The sequence below is a fragment of the Cydia amplana genome, chromosome Z (genome assembly GCF_948474715.1).
Source record: "Cydia amplana chromosome Z, ilCydAmpl1.1, whole genome shotgun sequence".
NCBI lineage: Eukaryota > Metazoa > Arthropoda > Insecta > Lepidoptera > Tortricidae > Cydia > Cydia amplana.
Window position 1 is genome coordinate 2,271,962 of NC_086096.1, and position 27,140 is coordinate 2,299,101.

The window sequence follows — 27,140 nt, forward strand, 5'->3', positions numbered from 1 at the left end:
TTTTTAGGGTTCCGTACCCAAAGGGTAAAAACGGGACCCTATTACTAAGACTCCGCTGTCCGTCCGTCCGTCCGTCCGTCCGTCCGTCCGTCCGTCCGTCCGTCCGTCCGTCCGTCCGTCCGTCCGTCCGTCTGTCACCAGGCTGTATCTCACGAACCGTGATAGCTAGACAGTTGAAATTTTCACAGATGATGTATTTTTGTTGCCGCTATAACAACAAATACTAAAAACAGAATAAAATAAAGATTTAAGTGGGGCTCCCATACAACAAACGTGATTTTTGACCGAAGTTAAGCAACGTCGGGCGGGGTCAGTACTTGGATGGGTGACCGTTTTTTTGCTTGTTTTTTGTTGATGGTGCGGAACCCTCCGTGCGCGAGTCCGACTCGCACTTAGCCGTTTTTTTTTCTAAACTGAATAGTTTGCGCGAGAGACACTTCCAAAGTGGTAAAATGTGTGCCCCCCCCCCCTGTAACTTCTAAAATAAGAGAATGATAAAACTAAAAAAAAACATATGATATACATTACCATGCAAACTTCCACCGAAAATTAGTTTGAACGAGATCTAGTAAGTAGTTTTTTTTTAATACGTCATAAATCCTCTAAATACGGAACCCTTCATGGGCGAGTCCGACTCGCACTTGGCTGCTTTTTTTTAGATAATATTCTTTAGACAAAAAGGATTGCAATAAGTCCATCAATGTAGGTTTATATTCAAATTTCGTCAAGTGGACGAAAACTAGCGCAATAAAAATAAATAAACCGTTTATTCAGAAATGTTGCTTACAACTACATAATTACATAATTATATTCTTCTGCCAAACCACAGAGTGGTTTGTTGGCAGACGAGGCTCCTTTATGCTTATGCAAGCTAGGTAGTTGATATGTAACTACCTACAACACGTATGTATGACCCTATAACACGTATGATAAAAGACTACATATTTCAATTTCAATTTCCTCACTAGGTACCTACCTACGTTCGAAATTGAAACGCAGTTTTTTCGGTTCCCTCTGTCGCCGCCATCTTTAAAAAAATCCAGTGAAATTTGAAAACCGTTCGTTCGACACCGTTATTTTCTAGTTTGATTGAAACCGCAACTCTAAATTGGAATTTCATTTTCACAGTTTCGTTGCAGACACTTGCTAAAAATGTTCGTGGCTTGGTTTAGAATTTTAATATTTAGAAATTCTATAGGTAAACGTTCGACCAAGGTCGTATCTCTACCCATCTTAGTGGGCCAGTATGACGGCCATGATGGCCCATCGTGTAGAGGAGCTATTAGAGAGTGAGCCTTCTGTACCTAGTAAGGTAAACGTACTAGTGCTCGACATGCTAATGCCCAATAGATGACACCCTGCTGTCACCTCTATTGACAATGACTTAAGTTTCAAGATGACATGTACTAGGACCACGTCGAGCACCAGTACGTTTACCATTATTAGTTAGACCCAACATTGACCTAACACTTTTGAATTTACTAACGCAACCATTTTGTTTCAGGTACCCCACCGCAGGGGCGCGAGTCAACCATGTAACGATGATATTGACATTATCATACTATCTCGTTCACCCTTACCAGTGATGTGATCATACTGTGCGTGTGTGTGAGTGCGTGCGACAGGGACGCAACTATACTGTGATGCGACAGAGACGCAAGTGATGCAGGGGAGAGAGAGAGAGAGGGAGCGGCGCGGGGGGGACATGTCGCTCCCTATGATGAGGAGTTTTAGTTCGGAGGGGGGGACGAGGAAGCGGGATTGGAAGTTGCGCTTGAGTCTCCGGAGTCGGAGCGGGCATAGCGTGGTGAGTACTTTACACTTTTACTAGGGTCCCAAGGCTATAAGGTATGTTCGACTAAGATCGGACACCGGGTAAGATCGTATGATTCAAATTTCTGCCTGTTGCGGGGCTTTTTTTTAATGCTGGCAAGGTGATGCAATGCCCGGGACAAAACAGCGCATTGCATCACCTTGCCAGCATTGAAAAAAAGCCCCGCAACAGACAGAAATTTGAATCATACGATCTTACCCGGTGTCCGATCTTAGTCGAACATACCTTAACCACGAAAATGGAAGTTCGTAAATTTCAAGCTCTCTGTCACTCTAATTAGTCCTTCATTGGAGTAAAAGAGAAAGATGCCCGCAATTTGCGAAATTTTAGACCTTTTTGTTACATACAGTTTTTCTCGTGTTATCTGATGGTACGATCGTAGCGCGTAACTCGCGCTGGCACTGAATGTTTTGTTTAACTTACTTGGAGGCCAATTCAAGGATGACTCATGCTAGACCGGGCCGGGCCCGGGCCGAGGCGTCCGACATGTCATTTTCTATGACGGCTGATCGGTGATCACGTGCTGCTTTCCATACAAAACGAAGCTGGAAGATCCGGCCCGGTCTAGCGTGAGTCATCCTTTAAGGCACAATGGCCAAATAAATAAAATAAAAAACCGGTTGCACTCCAGGAGTGTCGGCAGAAGTGAAAACTCAATGACTAGTGCAAAATATCTGCAGCACTATGTATAATTGAGGTTAACGCCATCTAGCGGTATTTCATCGCATTAGGTACCGTAGAGTTTCGTATCTTTGCCTGGGCTCCCTATTTTCGCCTACTTTGACAAAAGTTGCCATTAACAAAATGTTTCTAATGTAAGCCTTACATAAAACTACTAAATACAAAGTATTTTTTACGGGTGTCAACATTCTTCGAACAATCTGCGGCTAACTTCACACAGTTTACGTTCAGTGAGGTTTTTTCGCGACGCCGACCACACGTTTTTTTAAGCCAGTGTTTGAACTTCGGTTTTTAACAGTGATACAGACCAGGTAATGTTAAACTCTTTACATGATTATATACTATAACTATTTCTTTTTCATATGAAACTATTATTTAATGGCTAGCTTACGTTTAGAAGTCACAATTGGATAAAACATTGGTGAAGGTACATTGCGTCCATCTTGTTGCCAAATTTCGCCTACCCCTAGGGTTGTCAAATTTGTTTTACCACATTAATAGGGTGACTGAAAGTATTTCAAATAAATTATTTTACACCATGCATGAAATAAAGCATCATAAGGTTAATAGAGAAACGTAGACAGCAGTTATTTTTTAGACACAATTTATATTTTAAAACCGGTATAAAACTATAAACAATAGGTAACTTGATTGTGACGTCACATGCTAATGTTACATAATAAACCCCATAGTAGCAACATCGTTTTGACAGTTCGAAAAAAGAAACTGATTTGACTAGTAGTCAAATACCCTATTGGTGGTGGATGGCATTACTTGTTTCCAAATTTAAATATTTTTGTACAGTCAGCAACAGAAGTTGCTCAGCGAGCCAGGTTTAAATATTAAATATTTTTGTTAAAAATTATAATTTTTTTACTTATAAACCATTACTCCCCTTTATTTGGCATGTTGGTTAATTTTTGGCAGCCCTAGCTTCGTTATAGAAAATGTATGAAACCAACTTCAGACTGTTACCAAACTTCGCCTACTACACCGTTTTTTTAAAATATGGCTAGTCTGGTGTAATTAAGGTTCATAGTATAGTAGCACATTCCAAATAGATACGACTTAACATGTGTTAGTCACAGAAAAGTGTATTATTAGCGGTAAAGCATGCCGTAGGCGAAGATTGGGAAAAATACCCAAACATCGCCTATTGCCTTCGAGGCCATTTTTTACCAACTTAACCAATGAAATTCAAAGTTTCAATTGTGAATACTGATAGTTAGGAACACTAAAAAACGTTTTTTCGCCTTAACGGATTAAAATGCTTTCAAATTTGAGAGATTTTTTAGGAAAAGTGTCAAAACCCAGGTGAAGATAGGAAACTCTACGGTATTTGAAACCCCTAAGCACATCACTGTTTAGTACTCGAGTTATATTAATACCAGTTAGAGGGAAACTCACTAGATGGCATTTAAATCAATAAAGAAAAACTCAATGGCATTGTAACAGTTTTTCGATCAGCGGGCTCAGCACGGAAGCATTTTTATCGACTATCACTATGCCCGTCACTTTCGCACTTACATACTTGTTAGAACGTGACAGGCATGGTGATAAACGATAAAAATGCTACCGTGCTACTAGGGCTGGCCACGTGTCCGTCTTACGGTCACGTAACCGTAAGACGGTCACGTGACCTGTCGCGAGTTTAATATTTTTTCCCCACCTCAAAAAGTACACAGCGCCGCTAAAGAAGTTTTCACTTCAAAAAGTAAAATAAATAAATAAAATGGATACAGGCAGTAGAGTACGAGTATTTGAAAAATCGTGGCGCTTTTCCGTAATAACAGGGTCAAAAAATATGAATAGCAATCTTGAGGTCTTTCTCTAGTAACTTCATCGCTTCGAGATCTGATTAAAAGAAATTTCGCTTGATAGAAAAAAAAAACACGGAATTAGGTCTAGAACGCACCATTTTTTTTTAATTTTTTTTCACAAAAGTAAAAAATATGAAACATGTCTCTAAAAATGCGCAATTTCATTTTTGTGATCATCGTTTACTTTTTTGTTACAATTAAACTTTTAACAAATCAAAATTCAAAAACATGATATCTGCGGTCCCGAGTACACACACATGCATCTCTGGCTGAGAGAGCGAGACACGAACCTTCGGGGCCTTAACGGCCTGACCAGGACATTGCGCGACTGGCTTCGGCTAAAGCCCTTGCTACACGGTCGCCGACAAGCCCCTCAGACCGCGTGGCCTTGGTCTGGACGGACCGTGTAGACAGTTGTTTCCAACAAAATTTGACCAAAACTGACCAAGGTCAGACCAAGGTCAGACGGTTAGAAGGCTTGTCGGCGACCGTGTAGCGAGGGCTTAAGGCGACAACCATAGGTTGGAGCGAGACAGCGATCGGACCTTTCGTTCCCACCTATAGTTGTCGCCTTAGCCGAAACCAGTCGCGCAATGTCGTGGCCCGGCCGTATTCAATTATTTTAGATATTAAACATATCGTTATCGTATCTTGGCGATGTCTAAAAGATATCTAACAGATGTCTATTACAAAATCCGAATTGGGCCGACAGTCAGTTAGCAACGCTCATACTATTTTTCGACAACCCACTCACCCGCTCCGTGCACCCGCGCCATCTAGCGGTCGCCCTTAATTGGCATTCCGTCTATAATGTCGGTATGTTCCAAAGTTTGAAAATACACGGTAGCGCTATAAAAAGTCCCAAACGGGCAGGTCGTGTTACAGATTTAGATTTAGATTGGAACTAGGGTATTAACTCGAATGCATTTGTTTACGAGTCGAATCACGTTGTCGTTTGCTACGGTGCTATTTACAGAATCTCGAATGCACACAGAAATGCATTAACCTTCTCATTTAAGATTAACTAAGGAGCGATTGCCGATTGACCACAGAACATATTAAAGAGGTTAGAATGGCTATCGCGCGCAGTTAGTATCGGAACCGGTGTCGCCGCTCGTTCCTCTCCACATTTACTAACACTCGCGCAACGGTAGTAAAAACTTGTGTGCGTGGTGAATGGATACGCCTCCTTTAAAGTCTATTTTTTAATTACCGAATTAAAAAATAGACTTTAGACAGATTTGATGTCTGGCTTCTTAATCTGAAGGTTATTGTGGCGCAAAAGGCATGTTTCCGTTTTTCGGTCAGCGCGGGCGAGTTAGCATGCGAGCGTTTGCTCATAACCGGCGGCGACACGTACCCTGCTCGCATCGCCATTCTACTTGTTTTGTGCGATTGACTAACTACATATTTTACTAAAAGCACAGAATAAATAATAGTAAGTAGGTACTAGGTACAGAAGGTTCACTCTCTAACAAAACGCATCTATTACGACAGATATGACCGCAAGGTGGCGTCTGTTCCGTAACGGTGCGCGGCATCTACTACTGCTAGACACCAAAAATGGTGTGGGCCGCATGTACTTGTATTGAAGCGACGAAATCGCGGAGCGAGCCACGCCTGATAAAAGACAATTGTTTTAAAGCAGTCACGAATTCAGAGTTAATTCGAGTCTCACGGGTGTATAGTACTTACCTAATGGCTCCTCTTCACGATGGGCCATCATAATGGCCCACTAAGACGGGCCAGCGTGTAGAGAGGGTAGTGGTGTCAGATGGCTTATGGCGCGGCGGGATGGCGATGGGATGGCCACGGTGTCGGTTTTTCGCCCGAACATCAAAGGTAGTGGGCCAGCGATGGCGCGTACTCATCTACACATGGCCCATTCCATAGTGCGTGCTCTCAACCATCGCATGCCCATCTCGCTGGTCCAGCGCTGGGCCATCGTGTAGAGAAGCCATAATATTTATTTATTTATCGTATGGCGTTTACACACTGGTTTTTACAATAATGATTACATCAAATTAAAATTTACAGTTTAAACATAAAACAGCGCCACTAACCTACGTGCAAGATTAAGAAGTAATAAAGGCATAACCCTGACCATAGAGAAATATAGTAAGACAAGAGTGCTCACTCCATACATCAGTTCAGACTATTAATTTCAGTGTCTACATCTAGCATCGAGTAGCGGAACTATCAGTACTGCTACTTGACAATAGATGTAGCACCGACCGGAAACTCATGCTGCTGAGATAAGACTTTCCGGTCGGTGCTACATCTATTGTCAAGTAGCAGTACTGATAGTTCCGCTACTCGATGCTAGATGCTAATAGTCTTTTTGGTACTAAAACTGATGTATGGAGTGAGCAATCGATGTATTTTTTTCTCTATGCCCTGACTGTAGAAGACACTTGAAATATCACCATCTCATTCCAAACACGAAAAATACAGTCAAATCGATCGCAAACTTTATTATTCACCAACCTTCATCACATGCCAATAAAAATAGGCACATCTGCTTGGGAAATTCACATTTTGAATTGAGCACAATGGCTGTCAAGACGGGTAACGGAATAATGACGCATATTATATCCGTACTTGTGACATTTATAAATTACAGGGGGAATTATAATGGCTGACGGGTGTATTGACGTTTTTGTCAATGATTTTACATGTAATTTGCATCGATAAAGGGAGAATACTAGGGAATGCTCGCGGTACTGAGTTTGTATGGCGAGAACCGGAAATTTCTGGTTCCGGTACTGTATTTGTATGGAAAACCAGGACCGGTAGCACTCCCTAGAGAATACCTATCTGTATATGTATATCAGTGAGGTTTTAGCTATTTCGTAATAGAGATACAGTCAAAGAATTTAACTTCCTACCCATTTTGGACTTTGTCATAGTGACAATAAGTAGGTAGTAGGTATGAGGTCTTTAGCAACTTTCATATTGATTGACACTGTGACGTGTGACCTTACCTTACGAATTGTGTTGGAAAAAAATCACCCAGTTCAGTCAAAGATTTTAATTTCAGTAGGTACCATTTCGTACCTTGTTACAGTGACAATAAATATGAAAGTCGCTAGGGACCTCATACTATTGTCACTGTGACTAGTGATGGGTAGGACATCAATTTAAAATGAGTTTGTATGAGTACCTCATTTTCTAAAATGAGGTGTTACAATGTCTTACTTCAAATGAGGTGAGGTACTAGCATATTTTCAGCGTCAACTATTCCATTAATTCCAACAGCGACAATTTTTTTAAGATGTATGAAAGTTTGCAGCGCTTACGCTTGTGTCTTTCGTGTTTAATTGTTAACGTATTTTCGGTGGTGACGCGAAGCGATATTGAAGTACGTCGCGTGTCGGTCTCACTCCCTCTTTGGGTATTTCTAATTCATTGTTTCATTTTGAAAGGATTTTGAGGGGTTCATGTCACAGAGAGGCGGTGAGTGGTACAAACTCAACGCATTTCTCGGTGGACCTTTTGTCGTTGCAATAAGGTTTGTAGTTCGGCAGTTGACAGTGTGGATCATTACTCGTTTCTTCATTTGAGACATTTGAGTTTTGAGTGTCGGCGAGCAGGCGAGCACCTAGCGCCTCGCGCGATCCAGGGACTCTGTTGCGAGTTGTGAGGAGTGTATGAGTTTTGAGGGTCGCGAGACTCGCGAGTGAATTTGAACGGATAAGAGTTTTTTTGAAATTTGAAGTGTGTGAATGATTTATGTGGCAAGAGGTGTTTGTGATGCGCGCGAGTAAATGAGTAAAATGAATAGAGGAGTGAAGTAAGACATTTTTGCGGTACGAAGTACTGCGACAAGTTAACAAAATGAGTGGTACAAATGAGGTGCCTCACGAGTGAGCGACTCAACACTAACTGTGACACGGTATGACGTCCTCAGGACGTGACCTAACTCGAAAGTGACGTCCTAAGAAAGTACTCCGCCTAAACCATGTAGAAAAATACTGGAACCATTTTATTCCAATTGCCATCAAACGATATAAAATAGGTACCCAAAAAAGGAAAAATATATTAAAATAATCCCTGCGGTGGCACTGTTTGAGCATCAAACTAGATTTTGCGGGTTTGGTTTGGACCCCGCCAGGGGCTCATATCGCTTAATAAATGTTTTTATTTGTCTTGGGGTCCGACCGCGTTTAAATTCCCCTTTGGGTCGTGATAACATTTTATAATTAATTGTACGTTTTCGTAAAGACGAAAGTAGAATTTCTAATAATATTTCCGTGCCTGATTGTATGGAAAAAGTCACGTGACTTTTTGTAGCATGTTTCATTCCATAATATCTGGGAGGCCGAGCTTTTTTCGGAAAACGTATAAAAACTCAAAAATGAGCATTTTCCCAGAGATAAGACCTAGCTAGATCGATTTTTCGCCCCCGAAACCCCCCCATATAGCAAATTTCATCGAAATCGTTAGAGCCGTTACCGAGATCCCCGAAATATATGTATGTATATATAAATAAATAAATAAACAAGAATTACTCGTTTAAAGGTATAAGATATTATGTGTACAGTCACCTACAATAATATGATACTCTTCGAAGGCTTGTATATATAAATAAATAAACAAGAATCGCTCGTTAAAAGGTATAAGATAAGATAGACAGACGGAAATGGTGAAACTATGAGAGTTCCTAGTTGACTACGAAACCCTAAAAAGCAGTCAGCAATGTAAGCTTGTACCTGTAAATAACCCTTTGACAAAATAACTTATTTGCACGGACGGCCCACGCTCGAAAGAACAATTTCATTTCTGAATTTTAATATAAGTTGAGTTAGTTATATTCATTTATATGAAACTGGAGTGTAACTTTATATGAAGGGTACACGGAAAGAACATGTCTAGTCACTCTGACAACATTTTGAGTTATCGCGGCTTGAAAGGAACGATGTTTATAACCATATTATTTTCGTTTATAGGTGTTTTTAAAGTGAGAAAAAAAGTAGTTATATTTATAATTACAGAGGTAACAGAAGCTAACGAATAGTTCATTGACAGCTCTACATTTTGAGATTAAAATCTCGTTTTTCAAAATAAAGTGTCTAGACATGTTGCGTGTACCGTTCATATATTAAAATTCCCAATAAACCGTCTGTAAAAGCGATGGTGCATACAAAATGATTGAAATCCTTGCAAGCAGGGCAGTAAACGCTGCTTTCTCGCACTAGTGCAAAACATTTCAGAAGCGATGCAGTGCACTGAATGCCACTGTCTCGACAGGAGGCCACTCAACTAGGGATGTGCCGATATATTCCTAATGGAAATATTACCCAGGAATATTCCTCGTGGAAATATTATCCTTTACATGGGTACTTTAAAATATTTGTGTCTTCGGTTAGTTAATTTATATGTATTGATTCCAAAAAACCTCGGTCTCCCCCTACTAGGTACTTGGTAAATGTCCACGAGAAACTTTACTTTAGAAACTACAGGTGACCCAAAAATAAGTGGACAATTTTTGGATGTGATGATTAAAGCCAGAAGATAATGTTTTGTTTCAGTTATACGATTTTAGTTCACATTTCGAAAAACGTAAGTAAGAAATTTCCAAATACTGTTTTTCCAATATATTTTTGGGCCAACCCATAAAGCGCAGCAATTAACCCGGGAAGTTAACCGCGGAAATATTTCCAGAATGTCACATCACTAAACTCGTACTATGCGCTTCTTTACAACGCTCTAATGGCTCCTCTACACGATGGGCCAGCGCCGGCCACTCCAAGGGACGCATTTATGCGTTAGAGGGAGCAAGTGATATTGCTATCTCATTCTACCGCATGGCTGCGTCCCTTGGAGTGGCCGGCGCTGGGCCATCGTGTAGAGGTGTCGTGTCGGTAAGGAATGCATGCATCGCGACGATATTAAAATGTCGATGTCAATAGGGAGTATTACTGCAATGTTTTGCCGCCAGAGAGCAGCACTAGCGACTTTAGTATACCGTAGAGTAACTTATAGGTACATACAGTGCCTTAAACTGTTTTTTGACAAGTTTTCACAGACAATAAAATATGACATTGATGGGTACATCAAGGCGGTTCGTTTACAAAGGGTTTACCGGGAAACGCGAAATCGAAACTCAGCTTCTGCCTCTTTATCGCTCGAATATGCAAGAGTGATAGATAAGTTACATAACCAAAATTTCGACTCTCTCGTTTGCGGTAGACCCTTAGATTGTGACCTATTTTGGGAGTGGCGCCCCCTACGCAGAATTTCGCGTAATATTCCCTATAGCAAGCGTTCAAAACAGTCTCTATTAGTTAGGTATGTAACTAAATATTACATTGGACAACGGGGGGTAAGTTATATTTTTGAGACGAGAAGACCCGAGTTTGCAATATTCTTACCCCCCGGAGTTACACACAATGTTTTTATCACACCTGCGAAGAAAAACTAAGTTTTAAGCGAAATCTTATACCTTTAAACGAGCAATTCTTGTTTATTTATTTATTTATATATATATACGAGTATATATATTTCGGGCATCTCGGAAACGGCTCGAAATTTACTATGTAGGAGTTTTCGGGGGCGAAAAATCGGTCTTATCTCTGGGAAAACGCGCATTTTTGAGTTTTTATGTGTTTTCCGAGCAAAGCTCGGTCTCCCAGATAGTAATTCTTAAATACGGTGACATTTCATTCACACATTCGATCGCCATTTTGTAATTTTTGACAGGTTCAGGCACTGACAATCCAACCTCTAGACTGATCTTAGGCCAATGAAAATGAAAATGAAAATGAAAAATGATTTATTTAGGCATCAAAAATGCAGCTTATTACATATTGGAAGGGTATTACATTTTTAGGAGTAAGTATTCTATTGTTAGCCTAGGAATAGTGTCCTGAGCCCTAAACTAGGTAAACCTGTCTTATAGGGATCAGGGAATAAACCACCGCTACTTCTAGCAATGCAGGTTGGTTGTGAAGTATACACATGTTAAAAATATTATACCTAAGGTCTGATCGCTTACATAATATGTACTATACGTACCTATACAATGCAACATTTATGGCAACAATTTTTATAGTTTAATAAGGATGATAGAAATATGATATTGCACTTAAACTAGTATCAACTATATACCTACTCATCTGTTTATACATTTATATTCACTATTTCTATAATTTATTATACCTACTGCTAAGATAATTACGTAAGTGTGTTGTGTATGTGTGTGTTGTGTGTGTGCTTGTATGATGAACTATACCATGATATATATATTACCTTTAAACGAGCAATTCTTGTATATTTATTTATTATTATCTATATATATTTCGGGGATCTCGGGAACGGCTCTAACGATTTCGATGAAATTTGCTATATTGGGGTTTTCGGGGGCGAAAAATCGATCTAGCTAGGTTTTATCTCTGGGAAAACGCGCATTTTGAGTTTTTTTATATGTTTTCCGAGCAAAGCTCGGGCTCCCAGATATTATATTATTATTATTACACATATATTGCTGGTTTTTGGACATAGACCGCGAGCCACGAACAGGTTTCCATGACCAATCGCCTCCCAGGCGATAACTCCCATAGTGGCTAACGGGTACGCATGATGAATCCTCGTGGACGTCAGCCGCCGCCCCGTTGGTGGGCTGAGGAATGGCAGCAACCGAAACACGCAAAAAAAAAATATTTTCAGTCATCAATTCTTTCATGAAACCGATGCTGCCAAAAATACGGGGGTGCGGGGGGACGAGGTGAGCGAATCCCGTGCCGTGATTGGTCCGTTCAAAGACACGAACCAATCACGGCACGAGATTGACTCGAAGATTGAGTAACGCTACCGTATGTGTGTGGGTAGCGCGACTATGCTATGTCTAGAGGTTAGATTGTCTGTGGCCTGACGTAATATATGATCATTGTCAAGAGGGCGCTGTTATTCTCATGTACAGGTGACAGTTCAATATAGTTATGAAAAAATTAGTTCCAGTGAAATTCCGCAACATGGCGCGTGATCATATATTACTGGTCAGGCTTTACTGTGAAACTATGTAAGTATGTTCAAGTGAAATTCTCTACCGTTCTAGGAAATGTCATTAACCCCCAGCAACGCAATTAACTGCGGGTCGGAGCCATTCTATAACTTCCTTAGTTAGTGAGTGGGTTACGTATCAAAGGGACATTTTTGAGCAATAGGAAATTCGTTTATTGTGAAACAGGGTTTGAAATGGGTCTTTTTTAAACCCCGTCGTAAAAAGAGGGGTCTTTTAATAGGTAATAATTTTGACGCCAATGTCTGTCTGTCTGTCGGTGTGTCTGTCTGTGGAATTGTAGCTCTCAAAATTCAATTGAAAACTCAAAATTCAAAAATTAATTCTGCAAGTAGAGGCCTCAAGGGCTTTTTCACAAGCCAATACATATGTACATCAGTCGCCATCAGATATATCGGAGCGGCCAAGGTGTTCACAATATCTGAACACGCACTCTAACGCCCTGACAATAGAGGCGTGTTCAAATATTTCGCAATGTGAATTTCTGTTTTCGCGATAGGCCCTCAGGCAGGCGGCAGTCCCTAGTCGCTTTTCGCTACATACGGGTTTTCACATGTTATCGGCTACGCTCATAGTGCGTAGCACCCGCTGGCACTGAATGTGTAAAGTAGGGCATGCTCCCGGGAATTCCCGGTTCTCAAATTCCCGGGAATTCCCGGAAATTTTATAGGGTCGAAAGAACCGGTGCTGAAGACCCGGTACCGGTACTTCCCGGTTCTCATCAGTATGCGTATTTATTCCCATTTCAATAGTAGTTATCTTTTAGTAGTTTAGTTTTAGGATATTATATTCAAATATTTTTCTTCTAGGAAGTTGGTTTTATAAAATATTCCGTTCTCGGGTTGATTTTTTTCCTTCTGACCCTTATTTGCCGTCATAGTGCTGAGTGCATCAACTATCCGGGGATATTACGGAGTTATAGCCGGCTATAATTCCTATTTTTAGAACATCAATAGAACCTCTGGAGTAAACAAACGCTGCTTATGTAGATCTCTTTTAACCCTTATATTTAGCGCCTAATGTTAGTTGGGCTACGGCCGTGTGGCTCGTACACCTTAAAGCCCAGGCGGAGGCAAAGTGTGCCGGTTAATTTCGTAAAATAGGTTGGAACGCTAATAAAGTGTTATTTTTTTATAAAATAAGTCCTTTATGAATATTTATGCAATTATTTATATGAAAATAAGTCATTTACGCTAACACAAACATTTTCTTAAAAATAATCATAAGATGCCTAGAGAACCGGGAAGAACCGGGAATCCCGGTTCCGGCTATACCCAGAACCGGGAAATGAAATTTCTGGTACTGGTACCGGTACTGCATGCCCTAGTGTTAAGTGTTAAATTAGGTAGATCTTAGCGCTCTCTACGCTCAATATCTGTTAGATTAACATACAGGGTGGAATCGAAAAAGATCCAAGTTCCATAATTCCCTCCGGCGCTTACGTTCTAAAGTTTTGAGAAGAATCAAACGACTTCTTAATAGACGGAATAATGCTTCCTTAATTAAAATATAAAATGAAAGGGAAACACGGGTTGCTCGGAATTTCTGTTTATTCAACAAGTCTGAGACGAGAATGACGATGGAGGGAAGTTTATCGTTAATTTTTCACAAAAAGAATCGTGTAAGAAGGCTGGTGAACATCACCAGTATTTTACATTTGTATTGTTAGGGTTTAGGGTTCCGTACCCCAAAAGGAAAAAAACGGAACCCTTATAGGTACACTCGCGCGTCTGTCTGTCTGTCCGACCATTCCCCCTCTTTATCTCCGACACCACTGGGTGTAAAATATTGAAATAAATCCACAAAATAGTTCTTTATCTATAGATGACAGGAAAACATATTAGAAATGTGCAGTCAAGCGTGAGTCGGACTTAATGTACGGAACTCTTGGAACGCGAGTCCGACTCGCACTTGGCCGGTTTTTTTTACTATAAAACTATTTTCACGCAGCTCTTTATATTATATACTATATTTCGCTAACCCGCTCACCCGCTCCGTGGAACCGCGCCAGCTAGCGGACGCCCACTGTCATACAAAAAATATTCATATTTGACTTAATTAACTTTACAAAGAGCCGGTACGCCACAGGTTGCAAAGTTTGCAAACACGACCACAATATACCTTTGTATCAAAAGAAAACAAACAAACGTGTGTAATTGTAATTTTGTTGACTCCAACCTTTATTTTTCTTACACGACCCATTATTTTACCAAAACAAAATACAGCTCACATAACCCTTAAACCACAGGCATAAAGTCTAAAGTCGTTTGATATAACTGTAAAGATGAGGTTTTAAGAAAAACGCTTAAGGCGGATAATTACAGTATATACACTTTTACGTAAGTCGTTGAAATTCAATTTGATATTTCTTTGTAAGATTCATAGAATTAATAATATCTGGAATTGTGGTAGTTGGTTACTGGGAAAATATTACTTTGATGTTTCACAAACTACGTGTTTTTTTAAAGGCATTATTTTTTCCTGCCTATTTTTTGTATTTAAAAAAATCGAATTACAAACTCGGCAATACAGGTTGATTTTTAAGTCGTGAACAGTAACTACATCTCACGATAGAGCTTCCTTCAACTAACGTACTAAATCAAATCACAATTAATTCGCTCCTTAATTAATTATCAATTTAAAATCCATACCTATTTATCAACATCCATGGTCTCCCTACTAGTCACGTGACTTAATTGCAATTCGCAGCGTATTTGTTATGACCGAGGGCATGGCATGAGTGGTGGGGATAACTGACAGAACGGGATAGTCTTATGTATCTTTCACTAGGAGTAGCAGAGAAAGCGCTATTATTGTTTGTCTTTGTCAGAGTCTCATATATTTTTATTCCCCACCGTAGTTTATGGTGGGATACAAACAATGCGTAAACGTCAAATTGGTGTGAAACATATGAACAGTGCAAAGATTATCAGGAAAAATATTGAAATCAGTGTTTCGTGTGCATCTAGTAGTACTTAACAATTCAACAAATATGGTGAATTGCTCAGTTTTGCGCTGTACAAGTGACTGCCGGCAAAAACAGGACAACGTAACATTTCACAGGTAAATACAGTATTTTATACTTCGGTCACATTATCATGCTTAGTAATAGCATTCTACAATCTATATCAATTAAAATCTGAGTAGAAAAAGCATTTACAGTAAATAATAACTCGGGTAAAAAAATTAACCTATAAATATTTCCTGATAAATTAACCGACCAAATTACGTACGCATATTGACAGTAAGCCGTCACCGTTTTAATAACGTGTATTCAATTTAGTCGCATTGCTATTATTCGAGGGATACCAGCTCGTGATGCATACAATTACCCCAAAATTCGGGTATTTTGTATTTTAATAACATTTTTATAAATAATTTTGCTGTAGAACTGGACATATACGAACAATAAAATTGAACTGTGTTTAAATTAGAATGTAAATTTTATTTATTTAAGCATTACGGATTCTTTCTAACGTTATAGGGGGTTTTGCCACGACTCGGAGAATCTAATTCTATGATATGCTGCAGGCACTAATTCTTAATTTTGCAATAAGAGTGACAGATTACAAAATGAATATTTCGTTTATTACCTCCAGATTTCCACAAGATGCAGGCACGCGTGCTAAATGGATTTTAGCAACCGGAAGGAGAAACTGGGCACCGACGCAAAACTGCCGGATATCCTCAAAGCATATTACGAAAATCTACCTTTTCTATATCTTCCTGTGGCACACAGTATGCTAAAAATTCTTTCTTTAGGCGTACTTGTAATATGTTATGTATAATGAATCGCTTAATGATATAGACATTTTTGTTCATAGTTTGTCCGTTTTCAAGAACAAAGTTCGGCATATTTTGTTTACTAGTAATTGAAAAATTGTTTCAAGTAAATATTTTGCATTGTTTTCTTACTTTATTTGCGTGTTGTACTCACAACTATACCTACGGGTATAGTTGTGAGTACAACACGCAAAAAAAAAAATCAAGTGAGTGAAACCGTTGTCGTATAAACAGTTTAAAATATGTCTCACGAAAGTTTAATATCGATACCTACGGGTAATTTATAATTAAGTAACCTATTTACTTTTCATTGTAATAGTCAACTTAGTAACCTATTTTTAGTCATTTTTGTAAGACTTATTTGTAAAAGGCTGTTTGTTTTCTAAATAAATTAAAAAAAAAGAAAATTGGCTCATTGATATTTTATTTATCGCTGCGTCTTACGTAGGCGAACAACTCGCGAACGTGATTAAAATTACCCCAATATTTGATAATATTGGGGTAATTGTTACCTATATGGTATCCCCGGGTTTGTGACGTCATCTATGTCTATCCCTTACGGGGGCACGCGGTAGGCCACATCTATAGAAATACTACCATCTATGGTTATGACTTATGAGATTTGTCATTGTCTATGTAAGTTTTTTTTAATGTTGCCAGCCAGCAAATACAAAGAGGTTGTATTAAATCACGTGATTAATATGCCATGAGTCCGTGACAGTAACTATGTACAACAAGTAGGGTAACATAAAGTAAATATTAAAAAAAACTTGTTTTTTTTTAATTCCTCTTCACGCTTAAAAATCGCTGAGGAAAAGAACCAACAGCAGCAAGCGTAAGGGGGCAAACGGAGTTGGTCCCACTTTTTGCGTCACCTGGTGTAATTCCTTTAAAATCATATTCTTTTTGTGAAAAGTTTTTGTTAAATTATTCCGTGGACAATCAAAAATTACTTAATTAAAAGGCAAAAGGGTTAATTAAGGGTTTGTGTGGGAAGGTATGAAAATTAATTAGCAGTTAATGGTTACCCATTTATTTTAAGAATCTTAAGAAGGGATTACATTTCCTTTTCATTTTTAACCGACTTCAAAAGAATTGTACGGCACTTGAACAAAAATAAATATATAGTTTTCCTATAGGTATATATTAAGATACAATTTTCATTTGACCATAAACAATGTGTCAAAAACTCTTACATAAATTAAACAATGAAAAATTCGACGTTGAATTGTACCACATGTATCTTTTGTTCATAAAACAAAACAAAAAACAAACCGAATTTCAAAGATCGGAGAGCCATTGAAATGTGCGCGTATTTTCAGTAATAGAGGCAGGTGGTTGTATATTAGGTAGATAGATATACACAAAGAGCTAACACTGGAACAAGATAGGTATTCACTTTAATAAAACAACGAAGAAAAACCAAATAGGTACCACCATTGAGGCTGAACCATCTTTGTTATATATATATTGTAGTACCTATAGTTATTTATTTTAAGATTATTATAATAAATAGCTGCTGGCTGGTGGCCTAGCGGAAGAGCGTGCGACTTGCAATCCGGAGGTCGCCGGTTCAAACCCCGGCTCGTACCTATGAGTTTTTCGGAACTGATGTACGAAATATCGTTTGATATTTACCAGTCGCTTTTCGGTAAAGGAAAACATCGTGAGGAAACCGGACTAATCCTAATGAGGTCTAGTTTCACCTCTGGGTTGGAAGGTCAGATGGCAGTCGCTTTCGTAAAAACTAGTGCCTACGTCAATTCTTGGGATTAGTTGTCAGGTCCCAGGCTCCCATGAGCTGTGGCAAAATGCCGGGACAACGCGAGGGAGATGATGATATTATAGTGAAATGTTTACCCAGCTGTTGTATAAGTATTTATAAATGTTGCTATGTATTTTTAGGCTAACTTGCTTCTGCAACACTACCATTAAAAAAAAACTTGTGAAAACTATTTTGAATTGCAGGCCAGCTCTCCGCCTATCATGCACTGAGAGATACTTTCGGTTGCACCAAATAAGCCATCATTACCTGCCGGCCGGATGGTAATGAGAATTGAGAGGTCATTACCGGGAGACTAATGCTCGAAAATCGGTTGAATTATTTTGCCATTTGCATTGTGTGCACGATCAGCAGGAGGTTTTAGGTAGGTATTTAGCCGATATTGCGACGTGCGATAAACTCTCAGTAATTATGTAATAATCTTAAGTTATACTATTATACTGACCATAGTATCCATAATACTATTATATATGTGGGGAATGGAACTAAATAAAATAATATGATAATTTAATCATTTGTTTATATTATATTAGATCCCAATTAAATATACAGAGGTACTACAATACAAATATTATTAATAATTTTTACAATACAATTATTTTATATGCACTAATAGTGTTATTTTTTATTTATTAATTTCATTAAATATGTACAACAAACTTTTCACTATATTTAATTATACATTTTAATTGAAACCAGCGTTATAGATAACAACTACAAGTTTAATTAAGATTAGAATTAAGATTCTAACTTTAATGACATATTTATTGACCACGTAATAGGTGAGGGGGCGTCCTTTACAGCTTAAAAATTTCGGTTACCAGTTTACATGAATACTCAAAAATTTGTTTAATTGCTGATATTTCAAATAAAATGATTAACCCCTGTACCGCCCAAGACGTTAACTGACGCGCTCGATTACAGAGTAATATGAACCTTCATGCATTCCGAAACGGGTTATCAATCTATAGATAGGCCTCATGCACCGACAGATAATTTCGGTTGCACCAAATAAACGATCATTAATTGCCGAGTGGATGGTAATGACAGTCATTACATAGTCGGGTTCGGGTGGATATCCGGAATGGTTTATTTTGCATCAATTTGATACATGGTTTAGTACTTAGTACCAGATAATTGGCTTGACTTGATATATGTTTTAAAGCTTTGAGCTTTGTGAAAAAGTAGAGTCCAATGTAAAAATATGGGTGCAAACAAGTTACTCGACTTATTTCCCATAGTTCTCAATTCACATAAGAAATATGGGATTTGACTGTACAAAGTGGTATAGTAATCAAATTCCTGGACTGTATTCTACAAATCAGTATCAACCAATCAATCGTCACACCGTTGGTCAAATAATTCCATTCAACCGTCACTGGTATAGTAGTTCGGTTCACTCACTCGAATGCTTTCGCGTCGCCGCGCACGTAATATTCTCTGAGACCAATCATGCATTTGACATAAAATGTGACGTCCCACAGGTAAAGGTACCTTAGCAGATCTGCGTCAGCTTCAAGCTGATAATTGGCAGGAAGCGGCGCAGGATCGGGAAAAAAGTGGTGTTGTTGTATTATTTATATCCTGCAATTTATCTACAATATATAGACTATATTTGTGTTATAATAATATGATATTGAACAAGAGTAGGTAAATGAAAGTTAGACGTAATCAATTATCACCAGAAATTACTTCAAAACAAGTGCCAATTTCTCTGAAAATCGACCTAATTTCAACGTAATTTTGACACTTAAACAATCTACAACATTTCCTGAAACTGTTCTTATACATCATTTTGTATAATTTACCACCATAATTTTTTGATGAATTTTGAAATACTGCCCTTCACGTCATATATTACCGGTGCCGCACGCCGCACGCTTGCGACCTTATTATTAAAAGGCAAAAGATGAGAAGACGTGCTAATAAAAACCAATACTCGTTATTTAGATATTACGTAACAAAAGGTGTATAATTTCAACGACTAAATCTATAAATTTTACATTTTTGCTCTAAAATCGTTACCGGGCCTCTTAAACACAGTGTTATAATCTTTAAGGCCAGTGCACACCGGCTGCGTGTGCGTAGACGTGCACGTGAGCGTGCGCTAAAATGTTGGAGCTGCGCACGCACACGTCACGCAAGCGGTGTGCCGTCTCTCATAAGGATCCGTATATTACAACGCGCACATGCACGTGCACGTCTACGCACAGGCAGCCGGTGTGCACAGGCCTTTAGTCGTGGGTCGGGAAACGCAGGTCCGTGTCGGCGAGGTTCTCGCTCAGCCAGCTCTCAGCCTGGGCTCTCATATCCCCATCGAAGTGCTCGCGCCACGTGCCCGATTTCCCTGCAGCAAATAATATATTCAAATAATATTCAATATCACACACACACACATATATTTTCACTTTAATATACTTAGGCTTAGCACGCACTGCGGTTTTTAAAAAGCGGTTCCGCTACCGCAAAAAATGTAACGTACGGCATTCTTTATAAGCGTACGCACTTGCGATTTAAGAATGCCGTACGTTACATTTTTTGCGGTAGCGGAACCGCTCTTTAAAAACCGCAGTGCGTGCTAAGCCTTACACTTAGTGTAAATTTCATTCGATAGTGTGACGACGAGCGTTCGCGTTTGCGTTATGTCTATTTTTGTATGGGATTTTGAACAGCGCAGCAAGCGGGACGTTTTGGAAACTGAATATCCCGTACAAAATGAAACTTAACGCAAACGCTATCGAATGAAATGTACCGAGTCACATGATACTTTTGTTAGGACTTAGGCTTAGCACGCACTGCGGTTTTTAAAGAGCGGTTCCGCTACCGCAAAAAATGTAACGTACGGCATTCTTAAATCGCAAGTGCGTGCGCTTATAAAGAATGCCGTACGTTACATTTTTTGCGATAGCGGAACCGCTTTTTAAAAACCGCAGTGCGTGCTAAGCCTAAGGCCTGAGTGGACGCTCTAAGCGGAGCGTTCGGCGGGACGTGCAGCGTGGCGTCGAGCTCCCAAGGGATTTGAGCAGCGTGCACTAAGGCCGCTCCTATACGCTTGCATGGGCGTGTATTCCGCTCCCGTATTGGCTTACATAGCCATGAAAAACGTTTTCACCCTACCTGAGACTGCTTGTAAGGCCAATGATGGTGGTGAGGAGCCAGTAAATAGTAGTTGCAGTTAAGATATAAGGCTTAGCACGCACTGCGGTTTTTAAAGAGCGGTTCCGCTACCGCAAAAAATGTAACGTACGGCATTCTTAAATCGCAAGTGCGTGCGCTTATAAAGAATGCCGTACGTTACATTTTTTGCGGTAGCGGAACCGCTTTTTAAAAACCGCAGTGCGTGCTAAGCCATAGGATTAAGTAGGCGTTTGCACATTCATCTAATAATATGTTTACAGTACATATGGTGCTACTTTCCCGAACTAGTGCGGGAAATAGCACTTTCCGTGCGTATGTCGAAAGTTTAAAGTGTACCTTAAAACGTTGTACGATACACGTCCGAATTGGTAATTCGCAACTCGTGTCGACTAATCGCCACTCGTTTCGAATTTCCTCTTTTCCACAATTGTATCGTAAATAACTATTATTGCATTATTCTTACTTCGGTGTATTATCTAATCTGTTTAATATGTTTTATAATGACATTAGATTATCACTTAAGCATTAAGCAAAATATTATTAAATAATCGTCGCGTAACAATATACCTATGTATTTTTATTTGCAATCTTTTTGGCGCAGTTATTCATATAAAGTACCCATGCACTTTTGCAGCTGGGTGTACACTTGTACAGTCGCCATCAGATATATCGGAGCGGCCAATGTACTCAAAAATATCTGAGCGCCTACCGCGAACCACGTTCGACGTGTTGCCTCTCTGTCGCACTTGTAAATTCGTACGTAAGTGTGACAGGGAGGTAACACGTCGAACGTGGTTCGCGGTAGGCCCTCTGTACTTGCACTGCAATTTTTTGTGACATCGCCATGCAAGTTGGAAGGACATGCTTCTCTATGATCATCCATTAAATAACTAAATAGTATTATACAATCGTGATATAATGGAGGCTTTTTTCAGTCGAGTACCGTGGTAAGGGCAGAAGCTTGCTGAGTGGCCTTATTGGGTACGAGATTGAAAAGCTTGATTATATCACTATTGTGATACAGGACGTTTTCTACGAGTCAACAAAAATAATACTTTAAAATAGTAGGATTACAACTATTTTTTTTTCGTCAGGAGGCGCTCCGGGGCCGCCGCTGCGCGTCTCTGCGCGGCGCGCCCCGCGACGACTCCGGTCGCTCGACGCCGGCGCTCGCGCACCGCTCCTCCCCCTCCCCCGCGGGCACGCCCGCCCCCAAGAAATCCAACTGGGAAGTGATCGAACACTTCTCGAAGACCAAGAAGAGTCCTACTGCGGTAAGTGAATTGAACCTTATATTCTTAGCAAGAAAGTTCGAAATGTAACAATATATGCTATTATCCTGGACAAGGGCGACCACATTGTAACAACTTTAGAACGATTCTTTTGATCGCTGGTATTAACCTTGTTGTCTGAACAAGAAGGTTCCACCAAGGACCCGCATACAAGTAATCCTGCATATTGGGTGTAATATAACAGGTGTTACAAAGACGTACTCGTAAATACGCAGTTTTACTCATTGCTAAAATGATCAACTTTTACTTAGCAAAACAAATCCTTGATTGATCTCTGATGAACCCCTATTGTAAATTTCATTGTATAGCATGACGTGATGTACGATTTTGCGTTAATTGTCATTTTGCATGGGATTCCAGAACGTCCCGCTTGGCGCGATGTTCAAAATCCCATACAAAACTAGACATAACGCAAACGCGAACGCTCGTCACGCGATCGAATGAAATTTACACTAGGGGTTCAGGGTTGCTCTCATAACAAATTTGTACCTGGCTAACTGAGAGCCTGGGTAAGTGGAATACCTCTTTAAGTGAGACAAATCTGCTCATCCCTTGAAGTCTCACTTATCCAGGTTTCACTGTAATTGTATTTATGTATTGTATAACACCCCGTATTTATAATAAGGCACCTTTATTGAGAACAGTGTCAAATGCCACTTTCCGCCCAAGATATAGGCCCTCTATTATAAGGATAAATTGCTCGAGAATCTGTTATATCTTAGGTTCTGACATTGGCATGGATTGGCATTGGTATACAATCTTGTTACGCTCTCATTTTAAAATGTTTCATACATACATACATTACATTTAATAAATATAAACCGGTTTATTCAACAAGCGACGAGCATAAACCGCCGCGTAAACATAAACACCGTGCGTAGGTTTAAACCGTTTTTTTTTTATATTATAAATGGGCTTAATCATGGCCACAGACTAGCCGAGGCGAAGCGAAGATGTGGCCTACGATGGAGCGAGCCTGCCCAGAAGGTGCCTGTTCACCCTGGATTTGAAGGTTGCCGGGTTATATGAGCTCGGAAATATATATTTTATTGTTCAAAACGTTAATCTGACCAGCATTCCATGAAACCCCTAAAAACAAATTACAAAAATCGGTTTCACGAAAGAAACCGGAATGAAAAGGTTTTACGCCAATAAATGAATAACGGTTTAGAAATTTAACCGGTTTCGGAGCCTTGTCGCACACACAGCCAAGCCAATAGGGTAATGATTAATAAAATGTTCCGAAGGGTCAATAAGTCATCTAGTGCTAAGATAAATCGCTTAAAAAAGTGTCTTTTGTCCCTCGGGCTGGGGCCATTGTCCCAGATTACGTAAAAAAAAATTGGCCTTTCAGTGGTACATACTAATTTATTTTCAGTGGTACTAATTTATTTTATTGGCATGGATATTCTTTGACAACGCTGCCATTCACCGATAAGAAATATACCTCATATACTCCGTTTGGTACCCTGAGCCGCCTGAGCCGCCCTCTAGTCGCCAGAATCATGTGAGTGACGTTGAAAGACATCGAATGTAACTAATGTAAACAAGAAAAAATTATTTCGCAATTAACAAAAATACATAATATTATGCAACAATTTATTAAACAAGATTTTACCGCAAAAATTTCCAAAAAAATCATAGAAGCAAGAAAAAAAATGTTTAATGCAAAAAAACATTTACATCTACACGATGATTTTTAATCGGTGATCAGGGGTCCATTTCTCGAACTCTAATATTATTAGTGTGTTGTCATGGCAACCCATACGATTTGACAGTTCGTAGACTAATAATATTAGTCTAATACCGTTCGAGAAATGGGCCCCTGGAGTAGAAAAATATTAATATCTAGCCCAAATTATAAACTTATTAGGCTAGGTCTCACGCAATTATCTCATTGTTTAATTGATTGAAAGTTAAAACATAATTAAAACGAATAACCTCTAAATCCATGGTTATCCTACATGAAGTAACTACGATACGTCAAGTGCCATCGATATGGCGGGAAATTTGACGGATCTATGACTTTGTTTATGCATATATGACAATGACAATGACAATTTAAGTTATTACTCGTAAATTATAAATTGCCATTAAGTTTGTAAAGATGCTATAACTCATAGATACCGATTAGTAGAGTGACAAGGATTTTAGGATAAAATTGATCTCAAAATTAAATATATGATAAAAAAAAACAAGTTTGTTTCCATATAATTACGACTTCAACGTGATCTACATCAATTACTGAGTTAGAAAAAAATGTTCCTGATCACCGATTAAAAATCATCGTGTATAAAATAACTAAGGATTCGTAGTACATATTTCAATAAACAATGTTTTGAAACGTGTCGTTGACATGACGTACTAACATTTTATTTGACTATGTATTATGACGTACGCACGTTATTGCCTTATGTAAGCTGCTTATAAGACATTATCTCGAGGTCAAATATAATTTTGTCAGTCTTTACTTCAGCATATAGGTACTTGTTAAAATTTGACTGTCACGAATAAGAGACCCCTTGTGTAAGTTTCGATAGTGTGACCTGACGTACGTGTTTGCGTTAAGTGTCATTTTGTATGGGATTTTGAGTTTCAAAAACGTCATTTGTATTGCTGGGTACCTTAGAAGGATAAGAGTGGCATGTCTGTCTCTAGTTTTATGTAATCTTTGTTCAAGGGTCTATTATCCTTTGCGATAAGGCATCGTATTCGAGTGATATACTTTGTCTAAATTCAGGTCAGTAAGATCGTGCGACTTGCATTTCGGAGGTCGCGGATTCAAACCCCGGCTCGTACCCATGTGTTTGTCGGAACTTATGTACGAAATATCATTTGATCGAAAACTACTTCACCGAAAAGCTACTGGTATTTACCAGTAGTAAAGGAAAACATCGTAAGGAAACCGGACTAATCTTAATCAGGCCTAGTTTACCTTCTGGGTTGAAAGGTCAGATGGCAGTCGTAAATACTAGTGCCTATGCCAATTCTTGGGATTAGTTGCCAAGCGGACCCCAGGCTCCCATGAGCCGAGCAAAAGGCAAAGACACCCAAGACAACGCGAGGAAGATGATAAAATAACTACCTATACCTACTCCAAAGTTTGTCTGTAGTGTATAGGTAATCTTCAAACTCATTGTCAGTTTATTGCAGTCGCCATCAGATATATCGGGGTGGCGAGGTGTTCACAAATATCTGAACAGTGTCTATTATCACGACAAAATGCATGGAGCACGTTGGCCGCTCTGATATGTCTGATGGCGACCGTATAAACCGGAAATTATAATTAGGTGAAATTGTCATCACCGGTTTACGCTAGCTTGGGTTTTGGATTAAGCCTCCCTATATCGATGAGGGGGAGAGTAGAGTTACACACAAGAGATTCCCGGGGATAGATGGTTCATAGGGGATCACAGAAACAGTTGGTATTGTGTTGTTTGTAATAGTAAGATGTGCCAATTTCAAATAGAATCGGCACCCCTAGCGTGAATTTCATTCGATAGCGAGACGTCACGTATACGTTTGCGTGAAGTGTTATTTTGTATGGGATTGACGTTCCGCTTGGCGTACATAATAATATATCTATACTTATATCTTATATCTTTAAATGAGCAATTCTTGTATTTTTATTTATTTATTTATATATATTATATTTCGGGGATCTCAGAAACGGCTCTAACGATTTCGATGAAATTTACTATATGGGTTTTCGGGGGCGAAAAATCGATCTAGTCTTATCTCTGGGAAAATGCGCATTTTTAAGTTTTTATATGTTTTCCGAGCAAAGCTCGGTCGCCCATATATTACAATATATAAAATGGCAACTGAAGGCAGAGATAGAAAGTACAGTTCCAGCTGATTTTTGAAAATAGTGCTTTTGAACTCGTTAAGTTGTTTACGTGTTGTTTTCTTCTTTTTTTTTGCCACGAATAAACGCCCTCTCTATATTCTCTATTCTATTTTATTATATGCCTGGGTGAGTAATTTTTATACACCCTAATTAAATCCTTTTAAGAGTAGGTACTTTCGACTGTGAAAGGTTTTGTTACAAAATCGGACGAAACGAAAACAAAAACAACTCTGTTCCATTTAAATAATAATGATTTAAATTTCACTGCCATACTTAATTAATTAGTAACTGTATTTTATTTTATTTTCTTCCGTTAGGGCTCTATTAGGGCTAATAATTCTATTATTAGGGCTCGGGGTCGCTAAAGGGTAAAAAACATTGTTTGTTGCTCGTGTACAAAATTTAATGGAATGTACTTGTCTCATCGTCTACGGCTCGTAAGATACATCTCGGCACTTGTACATACATGGTATGTATAAGTAATAACACACTTTGCACTTGTAATAAAACTATTTTGTCTAAGCGATCCTATTAAGAAAAAGAAAACAACAAGTTGAGAGATAGGTAGGTAGGTCCGCTAAGACAAGAATAATAATTCGGGCGTCCGCTAGATGGCGCGGGTGCACGGAGCGGGCGCACGCACGCGGGTGCCATTGTAGGTAAAATCCGCCGCACGCGTCCGTACCAGTTAGCAACGCATACTATTTTTCGTTAACCCGCTCACCCGCTCCGTGCAACCGCGCCAGCTAGCGGACGCCCTCAAAGTTGAAGCCACGTCCTTTAAAATCGCTGGTGATGCGTGTTTCACAATATATTTCCCTTGTACACTTTAAATTAGTAAGGGATTAGTGTCTTAAGTGCAAGCTGATTACAAATCACGAGTTCAAGATACTTACACAACCAACAGATAGCTAAATACACGGCGGGAACCGACCGGGT

At 39.2% G+C, this 27,140-nt stretch overlaps 1 protein-coding gene and 1 long non-coding RNA gene across 3 annotated transcripts in view; one reads left to right on the plus strand and one right to left on the minus strand.

Annotated features, from left to right (window-relative positions):
• LOC134660882 (adenylate cyclase type 6-like) overlaps positions 1-27,140 on the plus strand; it is a 284,528-nt gene that overhangs the window by 67,314 nt on the left and 190,074 nt on the right. Inside the window, exons 2-3 of the mRNA XM_063516728.1 lie at positions 1,505-1,807; positions 22,154-22,333. Of these exons, the coding sequence (XP_063372798.1) occupies positions 1,664-1,807; positions 22,154-22,333 (324 nt within the window). The 5' untranslated portion in view covers positions 1,505-1,663. The remainder of the gene's footprint in view (positions 1-1,504; positions 1,808-22,153; positions 22,334-27,140) is intronic.
• Positions 483-27,140, minus strand: part of LOC134660963 (uncharacterized) — a 230,232-nt gene continuing 203,574 nt past the window's right edge. Inside the window, exon 3 of one of the 2 annotated variants that reach the window (XR_010097912.1) lies at positions 483-600. This is a non-coding gene — a long non-coding RNA (uncharacterized LOC134660963). Of the gene's footprint in view, positions 603-27,140 lie in introns of both variants that reach the window. The other variant, XR_010097913.1, reaches the window with a different exon arrangement.